Raw genomic sequence first — 25,550 nt, forward strand, 5'->3', positions numbered from 1 at the left:
CAGGTATTCCCCCCCCCCCCCCCACTGACTTCTGTACAGTGAGTGAAGCAGCCTTAAGATGATTAATAAGCAACAGCTGAAGCTCTGCTGAGTCCATGCATCTCAAATAGCCTCCTTAAACCAGAGCCTCGTCCCGAAATAGGGAGAGTGAAAGAGATCTGAGAGCAGAGCAGCCGCCCATTGCTCCCAGTGTAACTGTCCCTGCTGGGGGCACAGCTCAGGACACACACACACACAAACACACACACACACACACACACACACACACACACACACACACACACACACACACACACACACACACACACACACACACACACACACACACACACACACACACACACACACACACACACGCACACACACGCAGGGGGATCCCATAAAGGTGCATTAAATCAGATATGAAGATAACAATGATGAAATCAACGATCTTAGAGGTGTGAGTCACTTGGAGTTGGACTGATTACGGCTGTTGATGATGTTTGAAGAAGTACTAGAGGTTTTTTGGTCCAGGAAATAATCCAAAATATATCAAAATCATAATTTCTCCAGAAGAGATATTCAGACACTTTCAACTGCCCCAACTGCAAATCAGCCATCATCGTACTTCAGTTTAATATCACAAGATTAATATTTCCTTTTTGAATCGGGAGCTGGAACCAGACAACTTGAAAAATCTATCGTCATTATAGTCGCCTAATTTCTGCAGACGTTTCATAATCGATTAATCTGCTCATCGTATAACGATAGAAACTGCTTTATCTTTAAGGACTGTCAAGTTATAGTTGTTGGTGCTCTTTTATTTCGGCTAAATTCTTGATTTTGCTGAAGTTTATATTCACTAGAAATCCATCCTCCCAGGATAAAGCTTGTAAGAAGGACTGAATTAACTTAACTTGACTTAAATTGAGCAAATAAATATCCTCTGATCAGCATCCTCATGCTTTTTCCCCTTGACAGGAATATAATTTTTGAGAAACACAGAATTTATATATTTTAGTGTGAATGTTTAAAGTTAAGATCTTCAACAAAATACTTGTAGGTGCAGCGGAAATATTCGTACCTTCTTTAAAGCCCATTTATTCATTATAATTGGGTAAATGTGTTGATGACCTGGGAGATTCAGTATATTGATATATAACAGTATATTAACAGCATCATCAAAATCATGATATAAAACTACTGTAAATGTTGGAATTGGGTTTTTGTCATTCTTATACTGGTGCATAGTTATTGTTGTATAAAATGAGCAGTTAATTCTGGATACATCCCTTCATCATAACATTTTCATATAGCGACCAGCTCCTTCACCCAAGGTTTCCATAAGATACTTTGCCATCCTCAGCCGTCAACTTACGTTATCTTATATGTTATGAGGTTGCTCTATTAAATCAAATATTCAGGATATTTTGTTTCGGTGAATATCACTGACTTCTTTGTCCTTTGCAAAAGAAGAAAAAGTGTTTAAACGTTGAGTAAATTGAGTTTAAATGAGTTCACCCTCCTCTGTTTGTAGTTGAAGAGGTCAGTGACGGATGGATTATATTACGTCAAAGCTCAACCTTCATTTACATAAGTCAGTTGGAATATGGCTCCTGAGTTCCTGCAGAGTTTTTGCAAACTATTTAGTCTTTACAGTTGATTTTAAAACTTTTTGGAAGCTCTATCTGAACAGTTTAAATCCCAGTGTTGGTCTATTCTAGTTCCTCATGTGGAGTTCATGGTTCTAATGGTGAAACACGTGGAGAAATCAAACCACCAAACAGCTCCTAGTGCTATTTATACTGAAATAGAAAATTAATTTGAAATCACTGCGAGGTCACTCACCTACAGTGTGAGTGCTTTAATATAATCCTTTACATCACTGACTGAGATTATGTTTGTGGCTTTTAATTGATTTCTCAGTCAATCAATGAATAAATCAACCATTCACTCCCTATTTGCTGTATAACCAGGATTTATATAATATTCCAGTTTTCTTTACTCAATTTTACTTTGAAAACTGTTGTATAATGTGTTTTAGGGTTTTGGATTGTGCTGTGTATTGTGGGTGTGGATTTTTTTAAGACGCAGGCTTTTACCAGTTCAGTGAAGGACTCTATGTAATTGCATTATACAAATTGAGGGCGTAGCATTTTGGAAGCTTCACTAAAGCTGGATTTATTCTGTGTTTTGCCTTCGGGGTCCATGTGCGGAGGCTGTAGATGACGTGTGTCCCTTCAAATATTTAAATACACGTGGGAACTATGGGGTCAATTAAGACACCAGGTGGGAACCGGGTAAGTCGTGTTGTCCCCGACATGTTTCTGATGGCGGCACAGTTTGTTCAGAGTGAAAACTCTCGGTTGTCTTCTCAGTAATGAGACAGTAAAAAAGTTTTCTGAAACGAACTTCAGTTCCTTATCATTTCAAGGACAAATAGTCCTAATTGTCAGATTTTCAGCATCAAATGTTTTCCTGGGACACTGAGAAAAGTTTTGGAAAATGCTCTGATTCGCAATGGCAGTAAAAGAGATTCTATCGGTTCTACCTGTCCCATTATCTTCCACCAGTGGCGCCAGTTGGTTCAGTGCTTTTTATGTAAACCTGGTGAAAAAATGAGCAAACAAACCAACAGACGGTTGAAGACAACATCCTTGGAGGAGGTAATGAAAGAATGTAAACACGGTTACTGTTAACCCCTCGTGTGGATGATAGATCCAGCTTAAGACGGTGTTTACACTTGTAAATAACATGTGAATACTAAGACTGAGCTGCGACTGGATCACAGAAGCATTTGACAGCACCTCCTCACTTTAAAACACGCAGAGCTAATGCCATCATGTTGAAGTTGTTTATTTTCCTTGGTTATACGAGGTGCAAATTTATTTTGAGGATTGACCTTTCATGCCACGATGATGAAGCACACACACGTTAACCTGATGCGACAGTGTCCAGTGAAAAATTGCCTATCGACTTTATTATTATCTTCCCAAAATATGTAACTGTGAGCTGTGTAGAGCAAAGAAAAGATGAAATCAAAGTGTTTTTTACTCATCAGGGACCAGGAGTATTTAGAGGCTCACTGGGTCTAAGTGGGACACTGGTACTTGAATGAATCTGGCGACTGTCTTTGGCTTCTTTGTGTGAACTCGAGCTGGTGTCAGCATCAGACGAGCCGAGCCGAGCACATGGTCTGAACGGGTTTGTGGAGCCGGTTGGCATCAGCAGCGTCCGCATATGGTTCACTCCCCCGAGAGGAAAATATGTCCAATCAGTCACAGGCTGCACTGCTTAGATAATACCTTAGGAAATAAAGGCATTATCTGGGAAGTGTTATGCTTTCTTTGAAATTTACGATTGCATATTAGGAGTATATAAACATAATTTCAACTAGGTTATGGAGGCTGAGTTATTGAGGTGCTGTGAAATGAAGCTTGACGATGGATTGGTTCACTGAAATAAGAAGATAGTTGGATGAACCTAAACAAAATAACTTCCAATGTTAACACACAATTTTTTCAACTTAAATTCAACAAGGTATGTTCACACATAACTTTAATGTGAAACAACAAAGTGGTAGGTAGTTTTTGTGAGGTAGTATGTTGCAGAATGATTTTGGTAATGACATAACAGTAAAAGTTTGTACATGCACATCACATATCTTTAAAATCATTCAATCTACTACTCAGGATAGTTCAATATATGTTTATTATCTGGAACATATTTTCAGAGAACTGGGAATGTGCAACGAGCACTTTAATTTGAAGTATGATTTCATTCAGCTTGTGAAATGTGTGAATCTAAGAGGAACCAGCAGGAGGAACTTTCTCTCCCCGTCCAGTTACTCTTTGACCTCCTTAGTTCTCCGTGTCACTCCTTTAGTTTGCTCTTGGTTTCGTGGGAATTTGGATTGTTTGCCATTTTGTTGTACCTCTGTTTATCCAGAGCAGGTTGACGGGGAACATTTGGCTCTTCTTCATCCCCTTCCATCCTCCGATAAAACAAATTCTACTAAAAAGGTGCAGCAGGTCATTAGGTTCCAACTCTGTACCTCAGTTTTCTGTCTGTGGTTTCTGTTTGTGCTCGGCTCCGGTGGTTCTCACAGGGATCACGTAGCTGGCCCCTGTCCATATTAATGGCTCTGCTGACTCAGTTCAATTTAAGTGTCTTGTCTCCGACTCTGCTGCCACTTGTGGACGTCCCCGTTTCCGTCCCCCAGATCAGCGTGATGCTCTGTAATCATCTTTTTAACATGTGAGGAATTTAATTTCACACTGAGGCTTCCTATCCTCCATTTATATTTTATATTACCTCTAAAAACTGTTTTGAATCATTATATTATAATATATAAAGCCTAAGACATTGATGGAAATCTTTTTGACTTCCGTGTGTTGACACTGCTGAGGCTCCAGAGACAATATTTAAATAGGTGTTAGTTCTTCAAGCAGCTCTTGTTTGACTATTCACATCTCAACTGAAAACACTTTCAGCTTTTCAAACTCACCGCTGGTCTGTCTGGATGTGAGATATAATTTCCATAAGTGTTATTTTAGGTCTTAAGAATACCAAAAGAACTGCTTTACACAGAATTTAATGGAGGCTTTTATCCCAAGTGCCATTTGTGCATACTGGATGGTAATCAACCTTTTAACCAGGAATCAGAACACAAGAATGCAGTTTTGGGGGCAAAATGTAAAAACAATACACATTCTTCCTCTCAACAAAAGTAAAGGGAAACAAGTGTGAGGGTAATAAAAGAAACGTCACCCTCCAGTGAATTCAGGACAGAGTGATTAACTCACACTGTCTGAAGAGATAATTTGAATTCAGACTTAACAGCGTGGTTGCCTCACGGGCCCCAAGGTGTGGTGGAGGCTGCAGAGTGGCCCGGCCCAATGTCATGAACCACTAAATAGTCAGACACCATTTAAAAAAAAGGAGCCTCAACAATAAAACCCCTGAGATACGCCGTCTAACTCTGGGCTGGTTCGGGTGTTTGTCATGCTCCTGCTGCCTTCGGCCCCAGCTGTTAACATCAAAAGAATTCTAAAGTCATATCTCATGAGATAAGTCGTGAGATGCTCGGCCGGAGCTTTTATGAATTTGGGAAACGTCTGCATTGATGTTGTAACGCTTCTCTCTCTTGCAGAAGTGGGTAAGTGTGTATTGAGGGCTCAGTATGATGAATGTGGACGGGACGTCTGAACCCTTTGTTTCAGTTTTGCCTCTTGACGATCTCCTGCCTCTCCTCTGCTGATTTTTTTTGCCAATGCGACATTTTGGACAGTGCTTAGTTTGGCAACATCACAGGCCTGCTGAGCGAGCGGTTTGGTTCCGAGCGGTTTGTTACCCCCTGAGATTTAAGACAATCACGCACATATCCACATCTTAACTGAAAATAAACCTCATGATTGCAAATGAGCCCGCAGGCTAGGATTTTATTAAACTAAAGTTATCTGCTTTGTGAAATACGGACCTGAAAAGTGTCGGAGAAGGTACCCGGTTGTCTTCGATAACAGAAAAGCTCTCATGACTCTGCTGTTTCTAAAGTAAGAGGCAGGAACTGAACGATAGGAGGGATCATTTCATTCTGGGAACTCATAGAAAACTGAGACATTTCTCTTTTTTTGCTTCTGACAGCTTTCTGTTATAAAGCACCCTACATTTGGAATGAGGTCCAAAAATCTTTAAAGTTGCGCTCATTTGTTTCATTGACGGAGTTCTCGAGTCTGGTCTCATGTGCAGCTGACTTCTCCTGCAATGACTGTAACTGCTAGTTGACTTGGCCATAGTATATTATTGACGAATTGTTTTATACCTGTATTACTGTGTATATATATATGCATATTTATTTCATTCCTATTTATTCAATGTATTCACTTTTAATGTATCAACTTTTTTATTGTACCCTCGGCACCATTGTAAATCTGGGTCCTATCCCTCAATGTGTCTTCCGAGGCTTAAATAAATATTCAATCAATCAATCAATCAAAACACAGTCTGTTTTTCCCTGGGAAATGTAAACACAGTCTTACACACTTGAAATTTGGGATTAAAACAATGTGATAATACCCTAAGGTTGGGTAACAATTCCATTATGTGATTGCATTCATCAATGACTTATTATGTGACTTAATGAATGCATTGTACTCTGTGTTAATGAGTAATGTATTAAGTAATATTTAAAAAGCAATATATGCATTAATTGGTCTAATAAGAAAACATGATACAGTTGTTTTATCACTGCTTTCCCATCTAGCTTTATAATAAAGATGAAATATAACATTTACATCCTCTCTGTTGTTTCCGTCTGTTCTCTCAGGTGGTGAGTGGAGCAGAACACAGCCCAGTGCTGGATCCCAGGGGGACTGTCAGTGTGGTTAGGACCCTTGAGACGTAGCAGGGTGCATGGAGGGGTCAAGGCCCGTGAAGCCAGGGTCCTCGGCCTCCCTATGGTTGGGGCTGGTCTCGGTGGCTGTCGCCTTCCTTTGCACGGAGGCAGAGACGACTCCCAGTCCTACGATCAGCCCCAGCAATCGAACCTGCGGGGGGAACTCCAAGTGCCACGAGGGGATCATCCTGCCCATATGGTATCCAGAGGATCCCTCCATGGGGGACAAGATCGCACGGGTCATTGTGTATTTTGTGGCCATGATCTACATGTTTCTTGGAGTGTCCATCATCGCCGACCGCTTCATGGCAGCCATCGAGGTTATCACGTCCCAGGAGAGGGAAGTGGTCATCAAACGGCCCAACGGGGAAACCACAACCACTACGATCCGGGTGTGGAATGAAACGGTCTCCAACCTCACCCTCATGGCCTTAGGATCTTCCGCCCCTGAGATTATGCTCTCGGTCATTGAGGTCTGTGGACATAATTTCGAATCTGGCGAGCTCGGGCCTGCCACCATTGTTGGCAGCGCAGCGTTCAACATGTTTGTCATCATCGGCCTCTGTGTGTCCGTCATTCCCCAAGGAGAAGTACGCAAGGTCAAACACCTCCGGGTTTTCTTCGTCACTGCCGGCTGGAGTATCTTCGCTTACATCTGGCTCTACATGATACTGGCTGTGTTTTCTCCCAATGTAGTCCAGGTGTGGGAGGGTCTACTCACACTGGCTTTCTTCCCCATATGTGTCCTCCTCGCCTGGGTGGCGGACAGACGGCTGCTCTTCTTTAGGTTTATGCACAAGAAGTATCGCACTGACAAACACAGGGCGGTCATCATCGAGACGGAGGCGGAGCGCTCTAAGGGGATCGAGATGGACGGCAAGATGGTCAACTCTCACTACATAGACGGCGGTGCGGTGAGCAATATGATCGGTTTGATCGAGGGTAAAGAGGTGGACGAGTCCCGGCGAGACATGATCCGCATCCTGAAAGATCTGAAGCAGAAGCACCCAGAGAAAGAGATGGATCAGCTGGTTGAGATGGCCAACTACTACGCTCTGTCGCACCAGCAGAAGAGCCGCGCCTTCTACCGCATCCAAGCCACACGCATGATGACGGGCGCCGGAAACATCCTGAAGAAGCACGTCGCGGAACAGGCGAAGAGGTGCACCAGTGTGCAGGAGGTGCACGTGGAGGAGCCAGACGAGTACGTGTCCCGGATCGCCTTCGACCCGGCCGTCTACCAGTGCCTCGAGAACTGTGGCGCCGCCATTCTGACCATCACCAGAAAGGGCGGCGACATCAACAAGACCATCTACGTGGATTACAAGACCGAGGACGGGTCAGCCAACGCCGGGGCAGACTACGAGTTCTCAGAGGGCACAATGGTATTCAAACCAGGGGAGATGTTCAAGGAAATAAGCATCGGCATCATAGACGACGACATCTTTGAAGAGGACGAGCACTTTTTTGTGCGCCTCGGTAATTTGCGTGTCCTGGAGACGGAGGACGAGCTGCTGTCCCCCAACAGTCTCCCCTACCCGAAGGCCATGCTGGGCTTCCCCACCGTGGCCACTGTGACCATCCTGGACGACGACCACTCGGGCATCTTCACCTTCGAGAGCAGCTCGGTGCACATCAGTGAAAGCATCGGCATTATGGAACTGAAAGTGCTGAGGACCTCCGGAGCGAGGGGGACGATCATTGTGCCTTATCGCACCGTGGAGGGTCTCGCCAAAGGAGGCGGCGAGGACTTCGAAGACACGTACGGGGAGCTGGAGTTCAAAAACGACGAGACGTGGTAAGACTGCATCTCTGTTTCTCTCATGGTTGTGGCTTTTCATCAAGGTGTTATTGAAATGAGTCATAAATAAGCTACTTTCTTTGTATTCCCATTGATATGTGTGTTTAGATTTAGCATCACAGTTTGATGATGTAACCCCGTTAAGAAACAGTAGCTTCTGTAGATATGATATGATCCTGAACTTCAAAGTGGTTCAGCTGAAACAAACATGTTGTCGTATTTGCTTCTTGACATTTAATTCATAAAACAGTTTGGTAACCTGTTCGTGGGCTGTCAGCTCGTATCGCTCTTTGGATTTGAAATGCTTTCTCTCTCTCTCTCTCTCTCTCTCTCTCTTTACACAGTCAGACAGTATATCTGAGCATGCCACTCTACATCCCCTTGTTTTCCTGTCAAGAGATTCTGCATCAGAGTGCTTTGGTAGCAGTCCCGCGTGTGTCGCATGTAACAGGGATTCCACTTTTGGGATTCGTCACACAAGCGTGGAGACAGGAAGTCCTTAACTAACCCTCTCCTACAATCCCTGCTGCTTTCGTGTCGTTCTTTAATTGCCGGCGTCTCATGTCTCCTTCCACTGAAATAAAGGAAATAAAGCTGAAGGGAAGAACACATGCAAAATATGAGAGAAGAGGGGGAATTACAACAGGCTCAGGTTCGTGCTTATGTCGTTTTTTACATTCGTGGGTAGACTGAGTCAAAATGAGTTACGTGACTGGAGCTTTGACGCCTTTCGGGTGCAGCCGTGATTCAAAAGCTCGAGTAGTAGTGACGTTCTATTTGAATATGTGTATCAGCCTCGTCAGCTGTACTATCTGTGTATAATACCGCACCGCAATAACAGCTGTTACAACTGAGTGGGCCTGTTTTGTCAGTGTTGTCATAACAGCAACCTTCTTCCTGGCGTACCAGTAGCATTGAGGTTGTGTATTCTACGAGGTTACAGTCCCCTGCGTGTCAGCCGGTGCTCCAGGAGACCGGCATGCGTACGCAACTGCTCCTCTGGAGAAATATTGATTTGTTTATTTCACAGCTTGCATCCGCTTGCATCTCACACGTCTCATGCGTCCCCCACAGATCAGAGACCCCCCCCTTAGCGTGCTGTGGCTGACTGGCAGGGTCTGTGCTGGAAGGGTCTTTGCTGCAAGGTCTGTGCTGCAGGGCGAGTGTCTCTGAGGGCGAGAGCAGCCCAGGAGACTGGCAGCCGGGGTAAAGAGTGTCTGGGTGATCAGCATGCTCTTGGGGCCCGGCTGAGCTCTCAGGGTTTTGTTCAGATTTATGTTTTGGGCCGGGGCCTGAAGGCTGCCAGGGGAGTGGAGTGGGGGGGGGGGGGTGTGTGGAGCGTGACTGTTATTATGAGATCGCTGCGATGCTGTTGGCATTGTGAGGGAAGACTGGTCTATCGATCCGTCCATTCTGTTGCACACGGTGCTGCGAGTTAGATGTTCTTACATTCCGGCAGTGGTGTATAAAGTACTTTAAAGCCATACTTGAGTAAAAGTACAGATATCTTACTTGAAAGTGACTTCGGTAAAAGTAGAAGTCACCCGTCAGAAAATGACTTCAGTAAAAGTCTTAAATTAGCTCATGTTAAAAGTACTTAAGTATCAAAAGCATCTGGTGTTGAAATGTACTTAAGTATCAAAAGTAAAAGTACAAGTACCAAAATTAAAAATGCAAAGTGCTTTTTATAGTAGGCCTATACAGACACAAAACAACCCAAAATGTTTCTCCTCAAGATTTATCTCAACTGACTGAAAAATTATAACAACAATATGAATATAATGTATATAATGTATAATTTTACAAATTTTGAACCCTAGATGAGAGAGAGTGAGAGAGAGAGAGAGAGAGAGAGAGAGAGAGATAGAGAGGTGCGCCGGGCATAGAGGAGTGCTGCGCCAACCTCCGCTGCTCAAGTAACGAGCCAGTTTGAGAATATAAGAAGTAGAAAGTACAGATATTTTTGTTCAAATGTAACGAGTAAAAGTAAAAAGTCGTCAGGAAAAGAAGTACTCAAGTAAAGTACAGATATGTGAAAAATCTACTTAAGTACAGTAACAAAGTATTTCTACTTCGTTACTTCCCACCACTGCATTCCGGCGTCGCTCTGTGAGAGTGTGAGACTCCACACACTGTGAATTGATAAAGTTGTGTAGTTAAGTATTCATCTGAATGACTGTATGGTCGAATAAGTATATCTGCAGATTAATTTATGAGAAATATAGATGAATAATGATTATAGCTTCGCCAAGGAGGTTATACATCTACCACTCTCTGTTTGTTTGTTTATGTATTATGCAAATACCACTGAACAGATTCCAGTGAAACCTAGAGGGGGGTGGGACATGGGCCAACACACAACCTGTGTGGATTTGGTTGATTCCAAATAATTATTGCTTTTCATGGAACAGTGTGGATTCCGTCACCATCCATTTCAGAGAAGTGTCAGAGTCTTCTCCCCAGGTAACAGAACTCCATCTCCAAAAACCCTCTATTATCTCAGTTGTTTAATTTCTACAAAAATATTGCTATTTCTTGCCAGGTAACCAGAGCAGACTGGGAGAGGAACTGGTACTGGACCAAGAAATGATCTGGCACATCACCTGCAAAATGTTGAATGTGAGATAATGTGTTTTAATTATGTATCTGGTATATTTGAAGATTGGAGTGAGCCAGGTTGGATGTTTCCCCTTGTTCCCAGTCTTTATGTTAAACTAACCATCTCCTGGCTGTGGCCTCACATCTAACAAACATCTTCTCATCTACTGGAAGCCGATGTGAGGCCGACTTCTATTTGAGAGACAAACCTTTATTTTCATCTGGGCCTGTGGAGATTTATGAATTAATCAAAATGCTCCAGATTAATTGTTAGGTCAAGTCAAAGGTCGTAGTGTCTGCCCTTTAATCCTTTTACCATCAACCACCATATTGTTGCTTTTAAATAGGTTGTAAATGCAAAGTCTGACATTTTCATTGACATTGAGAAGAGGCTCTGTGCATACAAAGATATATTGATATGATTATGAAAGTACAGTGGCCGTCAGTGGAGTGCAAACCTCCGCCAAGGCCCAACAGTGCCCTTGTGAAGCTACATCTGAATTCACTGGATTTCTATTTGGATCTGCACCTAATGGCACAAACTCATTGATATCAGTCGCCTAAATATGCCAGATTTTTCAGATTGATTAAATCATGATCATGAAAAATTGTCCCACCCCTTCACAAGAATTTATGGAAATCGAGTGCTACTTGGCGGAAGTTAAATAAAACGAATAAAATTCATAATCTGAACTAATGTTGAATAAATAGTGTTTTTCCTAATGTGCAGTTTTATTGTCCACATTGACAGACGGGGGTTTAAAATAAACAAGATGGCATTTTTACTGCCAAAGGAGACGGCACAAGAAGATTTAATATATTGTTATTATTGTAAATATTAAACTAACATTACGCAGTCAGTGTGGATTAATCTCTCGCTATAGAGTAATGATAACTGTTCTATTATTACTCAGAACACACAGGACATTATTCAGTTAACAATGCCAAATGTTCGTATGCATGAACACGCTCTCATATAATTATGAAAATCTTTCCTTCAACCTTCAGAGACTTCTGGATCTTTTGTAGAAAACGGCCGACTGCTGCTACAGAAGTCCCAACAAATCTCCAGAAATTACCATAATTACACTCAGATAGTGATGAATTAGAATCTGTGTGCATCCATAAGGAAGACAAAGAGGAGCAGTGGAAGTGACAGCTTCATCCAGAAGCATGCAGGAAGATTCATGAGAGCATTTCCATACACAAAACAAAGGGGATGAATGTGTGGAATATTCACTGAAGGCATAATTACAATGATGTTTCTTCCACTGCCTTGAAAGCTCTCCTCAGGTCGTTTATTGCACTCACGACATGAAAACATACAGATTCCTTTTGCCTCCATTGCCTTCACTTTCATATTCAACCAATAGCGTGCATGGAATGTTTGTTTCCATTTTGCACAGAAATTTGCAGGATATCCTTCCTGGCACGTGGTTAAATCTGCTTTGCTGCTTATTCAACTGTGACATGGAAATGAATCCCTGTCTAAAGCGCAAGGGATCTTTATTTTATTCATATTTAATTTAATGTACTTTGGGACAATTAGTCCACAGACGCTTCGGCTCTCATGCTCTTCCTTTCTTTCTCCCCGTGTTCTACGAGGCATTGACTCTCAATCTCCTTTGACACACTGTGGGCCCATTGTTTTCAACCAGAGTGGAAATTTATTACAGTCCTAATCTGGAGCTCTGGAACACATCCCTCCAATTCTTATCCAGACAATAGTTCTCAGCACGGAGGAGGATGGAGTTTAATAGTTTTCTGGTGGGAAACGATTCTGCTCCGAGCCGACAGATATGAAGCTTCTTAAATGTACATTCACTACGGCAGCAAACTTTGAAAATGATTCCTAAGGTGTCATATTTTGAGGTGGTATAGATCAATGGTTTTGGCTGGTGACACTTATAATGAGGAGATGTCTATTTATATTAGAATTTATTCATTTAGCAGATGCTTTTCTCCAAACATCGGGAAAACCAAGTCAGAGGTGTGGTCTCAGTGTGGACATGAGAGCAGGGCTGTGAGATAAGTTGCATTTAGTGTGTTTATTGTTTTTAATCAATCAATTTATGATTTTTAATACATGTCAGGAAACAAGGTCACATCTGCAGATGGCTTGTTTCATTCAACCTGTCCAGAAACAAAGGATATTTAATCTATTATAATAAAAAAGAGAAAGCAGTCATAGTAATGTTGTTTGAGCTGAAATATCAAAATGAAGCCCCGGAATTGGCTGTTTAATTTCTCCTTTTGATCAACTGATTACAATTGCTTCAGCACATAACAATAATTTTTCCCTCTCGTATTATTTGAAAGATTTTGCAAGATTTAATTACTAGAAATGTCTGAGGGAAAAGCTTCTTTGACCAACAGTACCAGTGCTAGAAGTATTAATTGACCGATTTACCATTTGACCAATTTAAATGTATTGTTTTGAAAGAAAAATATATGACACTGATGTCTTGTTGCAACTTCTCCAATGTGACTAATTGGTTTAGTGGTTTCCTGATAGTACAAATATATATAAATATAATGGTCAGGAACCAGTGGTATATGCTCACTTTGCTGCTGAGCATTTTAATCCGATAAAGGTGTCGGGCTTCCTCTTCCTTTGACCCAGTGAAGGTTCCACAGCTGTGAGATGCAGCAGCTCGCTCCCCGGAGAGCTGCATGTTTAACTAGGCACTGATGGATTCATAAACAAATGGATGGTGTGCAGCGGACGCACCAGAATCAGCCAGAGTAATTGCCGCTGTGGTCATGCTGTATGAGCACGACTCTCCCGCTTGTAAACCCGCCTCGTATTTTCATATAAATAACATCGTGCACGGGGGTGATGCTCTTAGAATGCCCCTGTCCCTCCCCCCCCGTGATCTGCCCCTCCTCCTCCAGTACGTGCACGCACCTCATCCAACCCCCCCCCCCATTTGCTTAATATCTCAGGAAGGTGTAGCTGTCACCGCTCTGGGAGTCATGACTGACAGAACACATGTCCTGGCTGATCCTCGTCCTGCTGACTGCTCAGCTTTCCCCCCCCCCTGCCAGCACTTTCTCAGGCATCCTGGAATAGACCCAGTAGGTTTACCTTAACAGTCCCCCCCCCCCACTCCCCCCAACTCCCGATCCCACCACCAGGATCATCTCCTGCGTCAGCTAATCATATTCATGTACTTTTTTTGTGTTTTATTAAAGCTAGCCTCATAATTTCTGTTCTGGCAATAAGAGGAAAGTGTCTTTGTATTCTCCCTGTGCCTCCAGGTGCAGAAACACTTTCTATTCTTCTGGTAATGTGGTGAAGTTTGTCGTATTTGTTGTGTTGGTGCTTTATTACGGCTTATTTCCAGTTAGAGGTGAACCTGTGTTTGTAAACAGAAAACTGCACCGACTCGCTTGTGGCTGATTTTATGGTTGGTTCTGGTTTGAGAGTTTGGGAGATGAGGGCTCAGGAAAGAAATGGAATTCCAATAGCTGTAACCAAAGCAAAGCACGAGGGACTTGTTCAGGAAAGCAGGGTAGAAATCAAATATATTATTATTCTGGAGGTGTAGCAGGTGCGATGATGGAAGGTTATGGTGAAGCAGCTTCTAACCAAAGCTTTTTAAATGCTACCAAAACAGCTTAAGACTAATTTATACTGCCTTTACATATGAAAATAGGTACGTAACCGTCACTGCCCACATACTTGCATGCGTCATTTACATTGGCATGGTTGTCAAGCAATACACCCACAAGAGGGCAGCACCGAGTCAAGACTTTCGGAAAGCAACAAACATGGAGATGAAATATATTTAATGGTGTGTCTATCAAATCTATCTCTAATTTTCATACCAGGAAAGAGCACGTGAAACAAATTATGAATTTGATATCTATAACTAACAAGAGATTATAACAAGACAAGACAAAGACGAACAAGAAACGCTATAACGCCGATGAATGGCCTTCTCTTGGCAGGGATTTAGTCAAAATCCAAAGAATTGGACAAATCAGACATGTGACCTCATACTAGCGCCAAAAGATTGTTAATAGTACTTCAGTTTGTATCTTGGGGACCATGAAATCTGCACAATCCTTGTTGCTGATCAGCGTTGAGCGATCTCACTGCAGGATTACACAAAGTTCGACACAAACGACAATCGCACACAGTAGGAAATATCTGGTGTTTCCATCCGTATGAAGTCAGTAAGGCACAAATCCTCTGTTGTGGAGTGAACGCATTCCTTTAGGCTTTAGGAGCACCGGTGATAAAATGGTGTGGGATTATTCACTGTACCACTTCGGCCTCTGCTATCATCAGATCCGTGTCTCATGCAAAGCGCTAACACACCTTCACACGTTCAGGTAGAAGATTCATGGGAACATTTATCTTTTCAAACTTATTGTCGCTTTTGCACTTTGGCTGCTGCTCACACACACACACACACACACACACACACACACACACACACACACACACACAAACACACACTCACAGAGGCACTAACTCACACACAGGTTGAGTGGCAATAAATATGCCGGCCCTGTGTTTGTTCCTCCCAGTTGGGGAATGCAATTAAGTTAAAGCTTATTTATAACACAATTCAGTGTGGGGCGTGTCACCAGCTCCACCCCCCCCCCCCCCGAGTGTTTGTGTGTAAATCTGACGGAGGATCGTATATTCCGGTTCCCCAAACTTCTGACAGTCTCTCAGGCTTAATAGAGTTAGGATGGAGGTAAGTGCATCAGTTTTACCCGTTTGACTGTCAAAGCGTTTTCAGTTACAATCTTTTATCAAATAAACAACGTGCGGCTGTTATTGGGTTTCATCAGTGAAAAGATGATGCTGAGTAATTCTAGGGACAAACTTTAAATATTCTAATTGCTTGGAAGGAGATGTTATATACACAAATACTAAATATTAGCATTTTAAGCATTTATCTGTAATTATAATTAGGCAATTCAACTATTTATACCGAGTTCTTTTAGTACCCCACATTCTTTGAGGATTGTAAAGCTGAATATGAATGAATGTGTCATAAAAGTATTCGTGTGAGATTTTTTTAAAGTTAAAGTAACAAGACAAATATTTCAATCACTTCCCTCTAATAGTGTCTAGCCAAATACTTTCAGCTCAGTTGAAAACCACATATTCTCGGAATAATTGTTAAAAAATATATATTATTAGACGAAGTCACAAGGACAAGAGATATTGTCATTGGTCAGGAGTTGTGTTCATGGTCCCCAGAGGACGAGTTGTGATTCTGACCGAGGTGACGACCTCTCGTCTTCTCCTCTCCCGACCCCACCAGGTTGATATATGCGGATTTGACTGGATTGCCTATGAAAGTGGGTTTCACGTTCTGAAACCTGACTTTACTGTGGTGTCGGATGTGCGTCTTTAATTAGTTTGCGAGTCGACGGCTCGTGTCCTCTTATCGCTGCCTTCAGTCAAATCTGACGTGCTGCAAATAGGAGCTGCCTGCTGGGAGACACCCTTCATGTCGGCCTCCTAGAGGAGACAAGTGGGACATGGGAACTTTTTTATTGGCTGTGATATCTGGAGCTTGACATCACAGAATGTGGAATGTGTGTCTAGAGAAATAGTGAAGCATGGAAAATTAAATCATAAAATTAAAAAAAAAGCATTTAAAGTTTTATTCTAAGAGGCCTTCTGCTGATTTTACACATGTAGCAGCTTTTAAAAGACAGATGTTGCCATGTGTCTTCAGGGTTTGTCTCATTTAGTTGTAAATATTTAATAGTGCGCTTCCGTTTCCCAGCTCGAGCTGCCGGGGCGAACAGAGTGTGCTTATCAGTTGCATCGTGGGAAATGTAGGATCCAGCGTTATGTTACTTTGATTTTGGCCTTTTTAAAAAGTCCCAAACTTCACTCCAATACCATTTTTCAAAAACTAAGGCACAAGGAAACAAATTTGAAACCAACAATGATCAAAGCAAATTTGAAAAGATCGATAGATAAACTATTTTGCCAGATATTTTTGGCAACTTAAAATGATCTAATACACAACATGGCCTGTGAGAAAGAAAGCCTAAAGCTACATAATAATTAATCAAAATCACAAAAATACAGAAATTAAATTTCATGATTGGTAGGTTTAACCATTTTAAAGGGATTTTAGGAAAAGTAATGAAGTAAATATTAAATAATGGCAATTTGAAAACAAGAACTTTAAAAATAAAATGCAGAAAACAACATCTGGACTTGGTTGGCAACTCATAATTATGTGTTGATTCATTTTAAGATGTTTTGTCTCTTGAACCTAATGAGTCATTTGGTCTAAATAATTGTGCAAAAAGCATTTTCTCATAACGTGATATTTATTTTTATTTCTGATTAACCGTCCAAAATGACCCAACCCCCCTTGCCCCTGGTTCCGTATCCAGGATCTGCATACCTTGATAAAGGTCAGAGTCGCTCCACATGCAGCAGCTTCCTCTTTGCACAGCGCAGCAGCAATAGGAGCAGTAATCGATACAGCGAGAGGAGCTAAGGTTGCACCGAACTCCGTGACAGAGGAGCAGGAGGTGCAGGAGATCAGAGGAGCAGGAGGTGCAGGAGATCAGAGGCTGTCGTCCTTTAGGGGTTTTCTTTCTGCTGTTGTCTTATTTTTGGTGATCTTTAAAACACTTATAAAGTTGACTCCTTAAGAGCTTTCCCATATTTTTCTTCTTGTACTTACTGCTGTGGTTGGCATCTGTGGAGAAGTTGAGCTCAATGCTTTTCCACAACATTTCCCAAATATCAACTGTCAATCAAACACTGCACCTTATGTCTGCCGCAGTTCCCTCTTCCATCCGAACATGATGTTTCAGTTCCCTTGTTTTGTTTTAAACCTGATGATATTTAATTATGTAGCATACAACTCAAAGAAAACAATATAATCCTTGATTTGTAAGATGATAGAACCAGATTAAGTTGATTGTTGGTTTTTTAAAGGATCCATTTATCAAATTAGCTGCATTGTAAATTACTTCTGTTGTTTCAGCTATAAATTGATGATGAAATTAGCAAATGAGCGATGATGAAGAAGTCTGGATTTTGACTCTCGGCCCTTATTTGTCTTCTAGATAGAAAACTGCTTCTCCCCTCTTGCTTTAGATTGTTGTGCACTCGAGTCAGATATGTTTTTTCTCAGGCTTGTAGCCGCCTCCCTTTCTCTCCACATCCCCTCCATCCCTTCTATTTTCTCCAAACACATTGAGCCATTACCCGATGTGATCTGCCTCCAGTTCTCCTCTCCTCTCTGTGCCGGCCCGGACCAGCAGCTCAGGGGACCTCCTTCAGGGGGAACTCTCTCCTCCACATCCTTCCCACGGTGCTGCAGCAGAAAATGCGCCAGAATGCATCAGTAGTTCTTCGCTGTTCCCTTTCCTATCCCACTCCTAAACACCAACCTCCCCCTCCAACCTTTATCCCCTCTCCCAGGCCTCCTCCTCCTCCAGCCACTATACATGGGTCAGCTGTTTTGAACAATCCTTCTATTTGTGTTTGGAAGCTGAATTAGGTTCGGCACAGCCCCTCGCTTGGCAAGAGGAGTATGATATTTAAAAAAGCGACTTTATTTACAGTTCCTGTATTTAGAGTGAAAGATTGTAGCCTGTGATTATAGTCTCTACTGTTTTTTGTCTCTTTATTTGTCTGTTGTTTGCAGGATTATGCAAAAACTAGAGAAAGAGATTACATGAAACTTGGTGAAAGGATGAAGAATGATTTAGGAAAGAGGACATTACATTTTGGTGCGGCTCAGCATCAGGGGGCGGAGTCAGGATTTATGTTTCCACTTTCTTTAACACCGTGAGATTTGAGTTCTGCAACATTTATGAAGATTTCTTAGATTATGATTTTTGGATCTTGTTGAAAACAAGACAGATATTTATCTGCAGATCCAATTAAAAATCCAGATCTAGTGACTTGAATGTAATTATGACTAGTTATGACTTTCTCCATGTCCAATAAACTAGTTTACTGCTGCAGACAGGAATCCAAGTACAATCTTTTAAATTTCTGCACTTTTCACTTCAGACATTTCGTTTCAGCATCAAAATTCAAAGGTTAACAATCATTTGGAGAAATGGATTTGATCCTTGGCTCAGATACATATCTGCTGAGCTGCCTCTCTGATCTTAGAAGCCAGTCGCTGACTTTAGAGACGCTTTGATGAGCCCGTGTGATGGTTTGCCTTCAAAAGAGCGACGGCACCACAGAGTGCAGAGGAGTCTCGGTGCAGGAACTGTTGTGATCAGTTGAAGGAAACGTTATTCTACATCGCTCCTCCATCATGGACAGCTTGTTTCTTCTTCTCCGTCTGTCTCGACTTTGCTTCCCTGAGGAAAACGGTCCGATCCCTGAGGCACGCGACTCTCTCCCTGGTGCCTTGAGGACAGGGTTGAAGACGGAATGCTCAACACATATCGGATACTCGTGTGTGTGTGTGTGTGTTATTTCTCCTTGATGCGTCTGTAGAGAGGAAGATTTATTTTATAATCCTCCCTGTTCATACTACATATAGGAGGCAGATTAACAGGTATTCAGAGACTCGTGCTCTGCAGCCGGGGGAAAGGTCACGCTCAGGCTCCTCCAAACTCTCCTGCATGATGATATCTACATCAAACACCCAGAACACTGGTGGCACAAGGACGCCTCCTTTAGCTCCCGCTGTTACAGATTGTGGCTGGAGAAGTTGAGCTCAGGATGATTTTTCCTGTGTCTTGACAGGAAGCAGAGGCCAGAGGTTAAGGTTTCCCCTCGAGCCCAGATACAGATTCAGATACAGATTCTCGTCTGTTCTGGTTCCTCATTGATTCAGTTTGTTGGATTTCGTTTGTCGGGCTTGTTGAGTTCTGATGTCAATTTCGTCTTTGATTTTCTTATTATGCATCACTTGTCGAGATTCTTTATTATTTTAAGCATCTTTAGCCATTGTTCAGAAAAGTTGCATAATATCAACCATCAAAAGACGCATCACGCTGGCAGAGTATCAGACATCTCAGTTTTGATGAGCTGTGGTGAATGGAAGGTCGTCAGTTCCACATTCATCAGTGTTTGAATGATCAATATTTTCAATGGTAATTTGGTTGCTACTTATAAAATGTTTTCATTTCATTTGGGATGTTTTTGTGTTACTTATTTTGCCCTTGGAGTTATTTAATTTTTTTAAGTAATAGCAGAAAAGAATCCAAGACCTCAGAATTTGACATTTTACCTGCAAATAGGTAGAATTTCACTTTTTAATTTACTGGAGAGTGATAATATTAATTTGCAGTGAATGCTAGAATACTTTTACTTTTTCTCTTCTGCAGCTGTTTGGACCACAGCTTAATTTTTTTTGTCACAAACTCATTTGTCATTGCCCTCATCCCTTAACAACTCTAAAAACATCCTGTGCCCTGCCTCCTCTGCACCAAACAGTAGCTGATATTATTAGTCTCTTTAAAAGCAGTATTTTTTTGCCAACTGAATGCTTGTGCTACTGTTTGCTGGCACGTTCACCGAGTTGAGAAAAATAATCCAAGTAGTGTCAAGAATCAAGTGGAAAAAAGTATTTTGCTATTTTCTTTTCCAATGTTTCAATTTATTTTTAAATCTGAGTCAAATCCTTAAATATGTTTTGGTTTGTGAATGTGTGTGAAAATGTATTGCACCTTCTCAATGCCGTGGTTCTGATCCAGATCCACTCTAGACCCGTTTGGTGTCTGAGCTCAGCCCAGAGGAAACTCAGTCATGCCAGACACTCGGTAATCAAAGTGGAGGAGGGGGGGGGGGTGCAGGATGACCACTGAGGGTCAATTTAGCCCACAAATGTGTCTGTGCGGCCCCTCGGGGGTCCAGAGATGGGTGGAGCTGTCATGTTGAGGGAGCTGGCAAAAGATGAAGAGGTTACGCTGCCGGGATCCCAGCTCCACCAAGGCCTGCAGGAACTCCTTCACTCAACCTCATCTCCTCCTCTATCGCCCCTTTCATTTCCCTCTCCTTTATTCTCTCCGTGTTCTTTTGTCTCCTATCGTGTTGTGGGCTCTTGTTCTTGGCTCCCTCCTGCTCTCTTCACCCCCTCGTCACATCTTCCTCTCGGTTTTATCTGTCCCAGCCTATTTCCAAGCCAATCTTTCTCTATCTCTTTCTCTCCTCCCTCCTCCTCCTCCTCCTCCTCCTCTGTATCTCAGTGTTAATTTCTTTTCATTTGAATTGTTCTAATTCCATTTCATTTCATTCCCCCACCATCGTTCATATTTATTATTTAAGCCCTCAGCCGTGCCTCCGTACACGCCCTCCCCTCTTTATAGATGTTGGCCTACTTCTGTCTCAACCTGTAATTGTGCCTTGGATTGAGGGCTGCTCACCAGTCTGTACCCACGTCCATCAGAGTGTCACAGCACAGCAGTGGTGGCGTCGGACTTGTGGGTTCGAACTGCTTATGCAAGTTTAACAAAATGCATAATTCCATGATTGTAGTGGGATGTATATTTAGCTGAATGATGCCCTTGTGTATTTTTCTGTGACAGTGACAGGGAGAAAGGATTGTTAGGGATGAAATTAATGATTATTTGCCATTTCTATATCCATTTTCGAACATATAAAACAGAAAAGCCGAAATTCTGTCTTTGGTGTAATTCACATTTTGTCTCCTCTGAAATCTGTCTCCTCTTAAGGCTTCTTTTTGCAATTCTGCTCACACAATGTAAAAGCAAATAAAGCTGATGACACGTGATTTGCCAGCGTTCAGCTCCAGATGGTTCAGGCTGCTCCTAAACTATACATGTGCAGGTTATCTTTGAGCAGAAAAGTAGTTATAGGGAATAAAACCTCTCAGTCCATGGGACCAACGTAAAGGGAAAATGAGAGGTTGTCATTTCTGGATGTAAACTCCAAAAAATACATTTGCCTTCTTGCCACAGTGGTGGCACCTGTCATGTTAGGTTTCATCCAACCTCCGGTGAAGCAGCGCTTCCAACATGCCACCAACCGAGGCAGCACCGGGACAGCGGGGGGGAAGAGGTGGTGGTGAAATGAAAGACGCAGGGAGCAGGAGGAGATGCAGACGGATAACGAAGGAATGGAGGCAGATGAAGAGAGAGAGAGAGAGGGAGAGATAGAAAGAGAGAGGGTGAGGCAGAGACGACATCAGCAGGAACAAGGTGCAGAGAGATAATGATGGAGACAAAATGAGAGGCAGAGGCAAACAGATGGAGAGAAAAGTGCAGAGTGTGTTTGAGAGAGAGAGAGAGAGAGAGAGAGAGAGAGAGAGAGAGAGAGAGAGAGAGAGAGAGAGAGAGAGAGAGAGAGAGAGAGAGAGAGAGAGCGAGAGAGAAAACAGCGTCTGAGACGGACAGGAGCAAATGAGAGGAAAACAGCGAGTGAGAGGGAACGGAGGAAGCGGATAAAGAGAGGGATGGGAAACGAGAGGAAGCGAGAGAATCAGGAATGAGAGAGAAAATGAGCCCCCCCCAGATTTGTGTGTTGGCAGATTTGATGTGGCTTGACCAGGTGTGTAGGGGGGGGGGGGGGAGGAGGATGGAAGAGGCGCTGATTATTGTGGCCGACAGCATGAAAATCCTGTTGTTAGGAGATGAGAAGAGGCAGCGAGTCCTGATCCATGTGTGAGATCAGAGAGATAAAGTAGTAGATTGGTTGTAAAACTAAAAAAAAACAACACAAAACCAATAACTTGTGCACAAATAAGAGACATTTTAATCTCATCTGTTCTTTTGTTCGACTCTTAGAGAAGAAGGACTTTGCTTTTGAACTGATTATTGCACCTACAGCAATTTGTGGTGATGGAAGATTAATTCAGTCTTTGGGTGACGAAGATAAAAACACATTTATGCTCCGTTTGCATGTTTATACTTTACATTTATATTAACAGGTCACTTATACCTCACCCGCTCTCCCTGGCTGCAGCCCTATTATATGTAAAATGCACCCCTCTGCAATAAGGTGATTTATTTAAACTATCGACGCTCTGCCCTCTCGTCTGTGCAGCGCTTGCAAAAGTCTGCTGTTATCCAATCTGCACATCGAGAGTCAGAGTATCAAGCGCCATTGATGCTTATTTTAAATGGATTATAACCAGCTGACAGCAGCTTATCGGTTTAAGTTAATTGGAGACTATAGATTGATCATAGGAACCCAACCCTGTCTTGTCTCTTAGAAATTAGTAATTGGTGTATTCAGTCGAGATGTTTCTCCAAAACTAAACTTGCAATTATTGTTGTTCGACTTAGAAATTGTAGTAATGAGAACAAAGAAATTGGGGAAACATTTTTAAAAACAATACCTATATCTCTTCTTCCCTCTTATCTCACTTGAGCTGTTGTTAAGAAACCTGTCGGGAAGGTTTAGCTGAATGTGCTTGTTCTGGATCTGAGACTCACTGTCGCCTCCTTTCTCCTGAACACGCGGTTACATAAAACAAACGTCATTAGGCCGACACTTTAATCCACAGCACCTCGCCGCACCACGAGCACATTCATCCGCACCACAAGTGGCTCCGGTGGGAAACCAACGCCGCACGCTTCCTATTGAAGTTAATACAGGAGCGTACCAATAGAGCCGGGTCTTTGAGAGCAGAACGAGACAGGCAGCACGTGTTCCTTCTTCTTTTTGTCAGAGATCTTAGTAGAGAGAAGGCAGTGAGGCTTTCGACAGGCCTAATTAAAACTCCCAATGCTATGAATTCTCTTTAAACTCTGTACATAGGCCCAGTGGACAAGTTTCAGTGTCACGTTTCCCTCTGTACTTCGGCCCTATACCCTCCCCCTCCTCTCGTTTAATGTCATTTTAACCAGAGTAATGTTCATGTTTCTATAGGTATATTATTAAGTCAGTTTTGTTTGTGTGAAACCAGTTTTTTTGTATGTATCCTTTTGCTAGTTTTTTGCATTTTTCTAGCTCGTTTTCCATTTCCAACAATTGTTGTGCTATTTTTAAGGTAGTTTTAGTTTTAGATCATATAGACACTGTAAACATGAAATTATCATCACATTAGCTTTTATTTGACAGTTTGACATTTTGGTAAGTGAACTGATATAATATCTAACGACTGAGTTCACCACAGTCGTGTCTGGCCATTAAATATGTTGCAGCTAAAATACAGCTAGCGTAGCTTAGCACAAAGACTGGTAAGAGGGGGAACCGTTAGCCTTGCATGGATCTTTTAAGCATTAGAGTTGCTGGAAGGTGAATTTAGTGATTTAAGAAGAAGCTGCCGGCTGCAGCTTCTTCTTAAGTGAATTAGCTTCGTCAATATTCTCACTCCCACAGAAAGAAAAGACGATACTTATTAAATATTAGAATAAATGATCTATTCCTCCAAAGCGAATCTTAACTGTAAAGGTTTGTATGAAGTAAAACAAAGATACAGATCTTTGATTTCTACTAAACAGAATTCTATTTACAACTTTTTTTCAACAATTTTTGAGCTGATGGTTGTTAACTTCCTGAACTGAAAACTTCTAACCCAAATTTGTATATCCTATAGTTATATCCTATTACTTTTTACATAATAAACCGGAATACAAAATAGTTAAATCTGTGAGACTTTTTCATGTCTGTTACTTTGGAATTTTTTAAAAAAAAATTATTAAAAACTCCAATTTCTGTTTTACTCCTCGATGTCAACATCAAAGTGAGTAGAAATGCAGCAGGCATCTTAATGGTGGGGGGGAATTCCCCCCCCTTGCCTGCATTAATCTGGTTTGCCAGCATCAGAAACAATCCGAGTTGTTTTTCATCTTTCCTCTCGTGAAATTCTGTCCCTTTGACATCCTCGGAATTGCTCCACTTCCTTTTGCCACCATTTGTGAAACTGTTAATTGACCAATTACTGTGCTGATGATCTGTCACCGTTACCAGTTGTAATGCTCTACTGTTTTTTTTCTAAGTTTAAAGTAGCGTGTTTCCTCATTGGAGCGAACCGCCGAGCCGACTCTCACAAGGTAATTTGCCGTCAAGATAAAGGCAGGAGCCGACTCGCTTTTTATTCCTGTGATGTTTGAAGTTTGGCCTGTTGCTGAGTCGGCCTTGATTAAAGAGCGAGTGCAGGAGTGTGGATGGAAATGTGTGTGTGCTTGAGACGGCCGAGGTGGAGGTGCTCCTCCACTGATGGGTCCCGGTTAAACATGGTCTGTCTTGTCTGCAGGAAGCAGCAACCCGCATGGCAGCCCCGGCTAATGGGAATCTGCTGCCTGTCATCTACGGCCGGGGCCATTTCATCAGAATGTCAATAAGGGGGTGAAGGGGAAAAAAAAAGAAAAGTGGTATAGAATTTCTCTTGCCTGCTGATGAATACAGCAACGTTCAGAGCAGAAGGAGAACAGAACAAATGTGGCGCCCGGAGGGGAAGGAAGCCGACTCCCGACTTGGGGGAGATATAGATTGATGAGGGATTGTTCGCTGGGAATGAGATTTCATTAGAAGCTGTAGGTTTTCTCCCTCCAGCTGCAGGTGTATGGAACAGAGCTGTGTCACAAAAGCAGTAATACACACACACACACACACACACACACAAACACACACACACACGCACAAACACTCACACATTCCGCATTCCGATGCGACGACAGGGTTTGTCCACGGCTGCGGAGGTAACTCAGATGTTTACCGGCTGTGTGTGCGTGTGTGTCTGTGTGTGTGTGTGTGTGTGTGTGTGTGTGTGTGTGTGTGTGTGTGTGACAGCTGATAGGGCTCTTTTGCCTATGACTAATAGATAAAAGCCTGGAAGAACTGCAGCTGAATAATTGAGGTCTTATGTAACGGTAATTGTGGCCCATAAATAGGGATTC

The 25,550-nt window shown here is 42.3% G+C and overlaps 1 protein-coding gene across 8 annotated transcripts in view; it reads left to right on the forward strand.

Moving 5' to 3' along the window:
- The first annotated feature begins 6,519 nt into the window (after positions 1-6,519).
- slc8a3 (solute carrier family 8 member 3) overlaps positions 6,520-25,550 on the forward strand; it is an 85,875-nt gene continuing 66,844 nt past the window's right edge. For 4 of the 8 annotated variants that reach the window (XM_061082946.1, XM_061082949.1, XM_061082943.1 and 1 more), the window contains exon 1: positions 6,520-8,171. In XM_061082946.1, coding sequence (XP_060938929.1) covers positions 6,592-8,171 — 1,580 coding nt within the window. In that variant the 5' untranslated portion in view covers positions 6,520-6,591. The remainder of the gene's footprint in view (positions 8,172-25,550) is intronic. The other 4 variants (XM_061082942.1, XM_061082941.1, XM_061082944.1 and 1 more) reach the window with 1 other exon arrangement.

The sequence above is a fragment of the Limanda limanda genome, chromosome 12, assembly GCF_963576545.1.
Source record: "Limanda limanda chromosome 12, fLimLim1.1, whole genome shotgun sequence".
Taxonomy (NCBI): Eukaryota; Metazoa; Chordata; class Actinopteri; order Pleuronectiformes; family Pleuronectidae; genus Limanda; species Limanda limanda.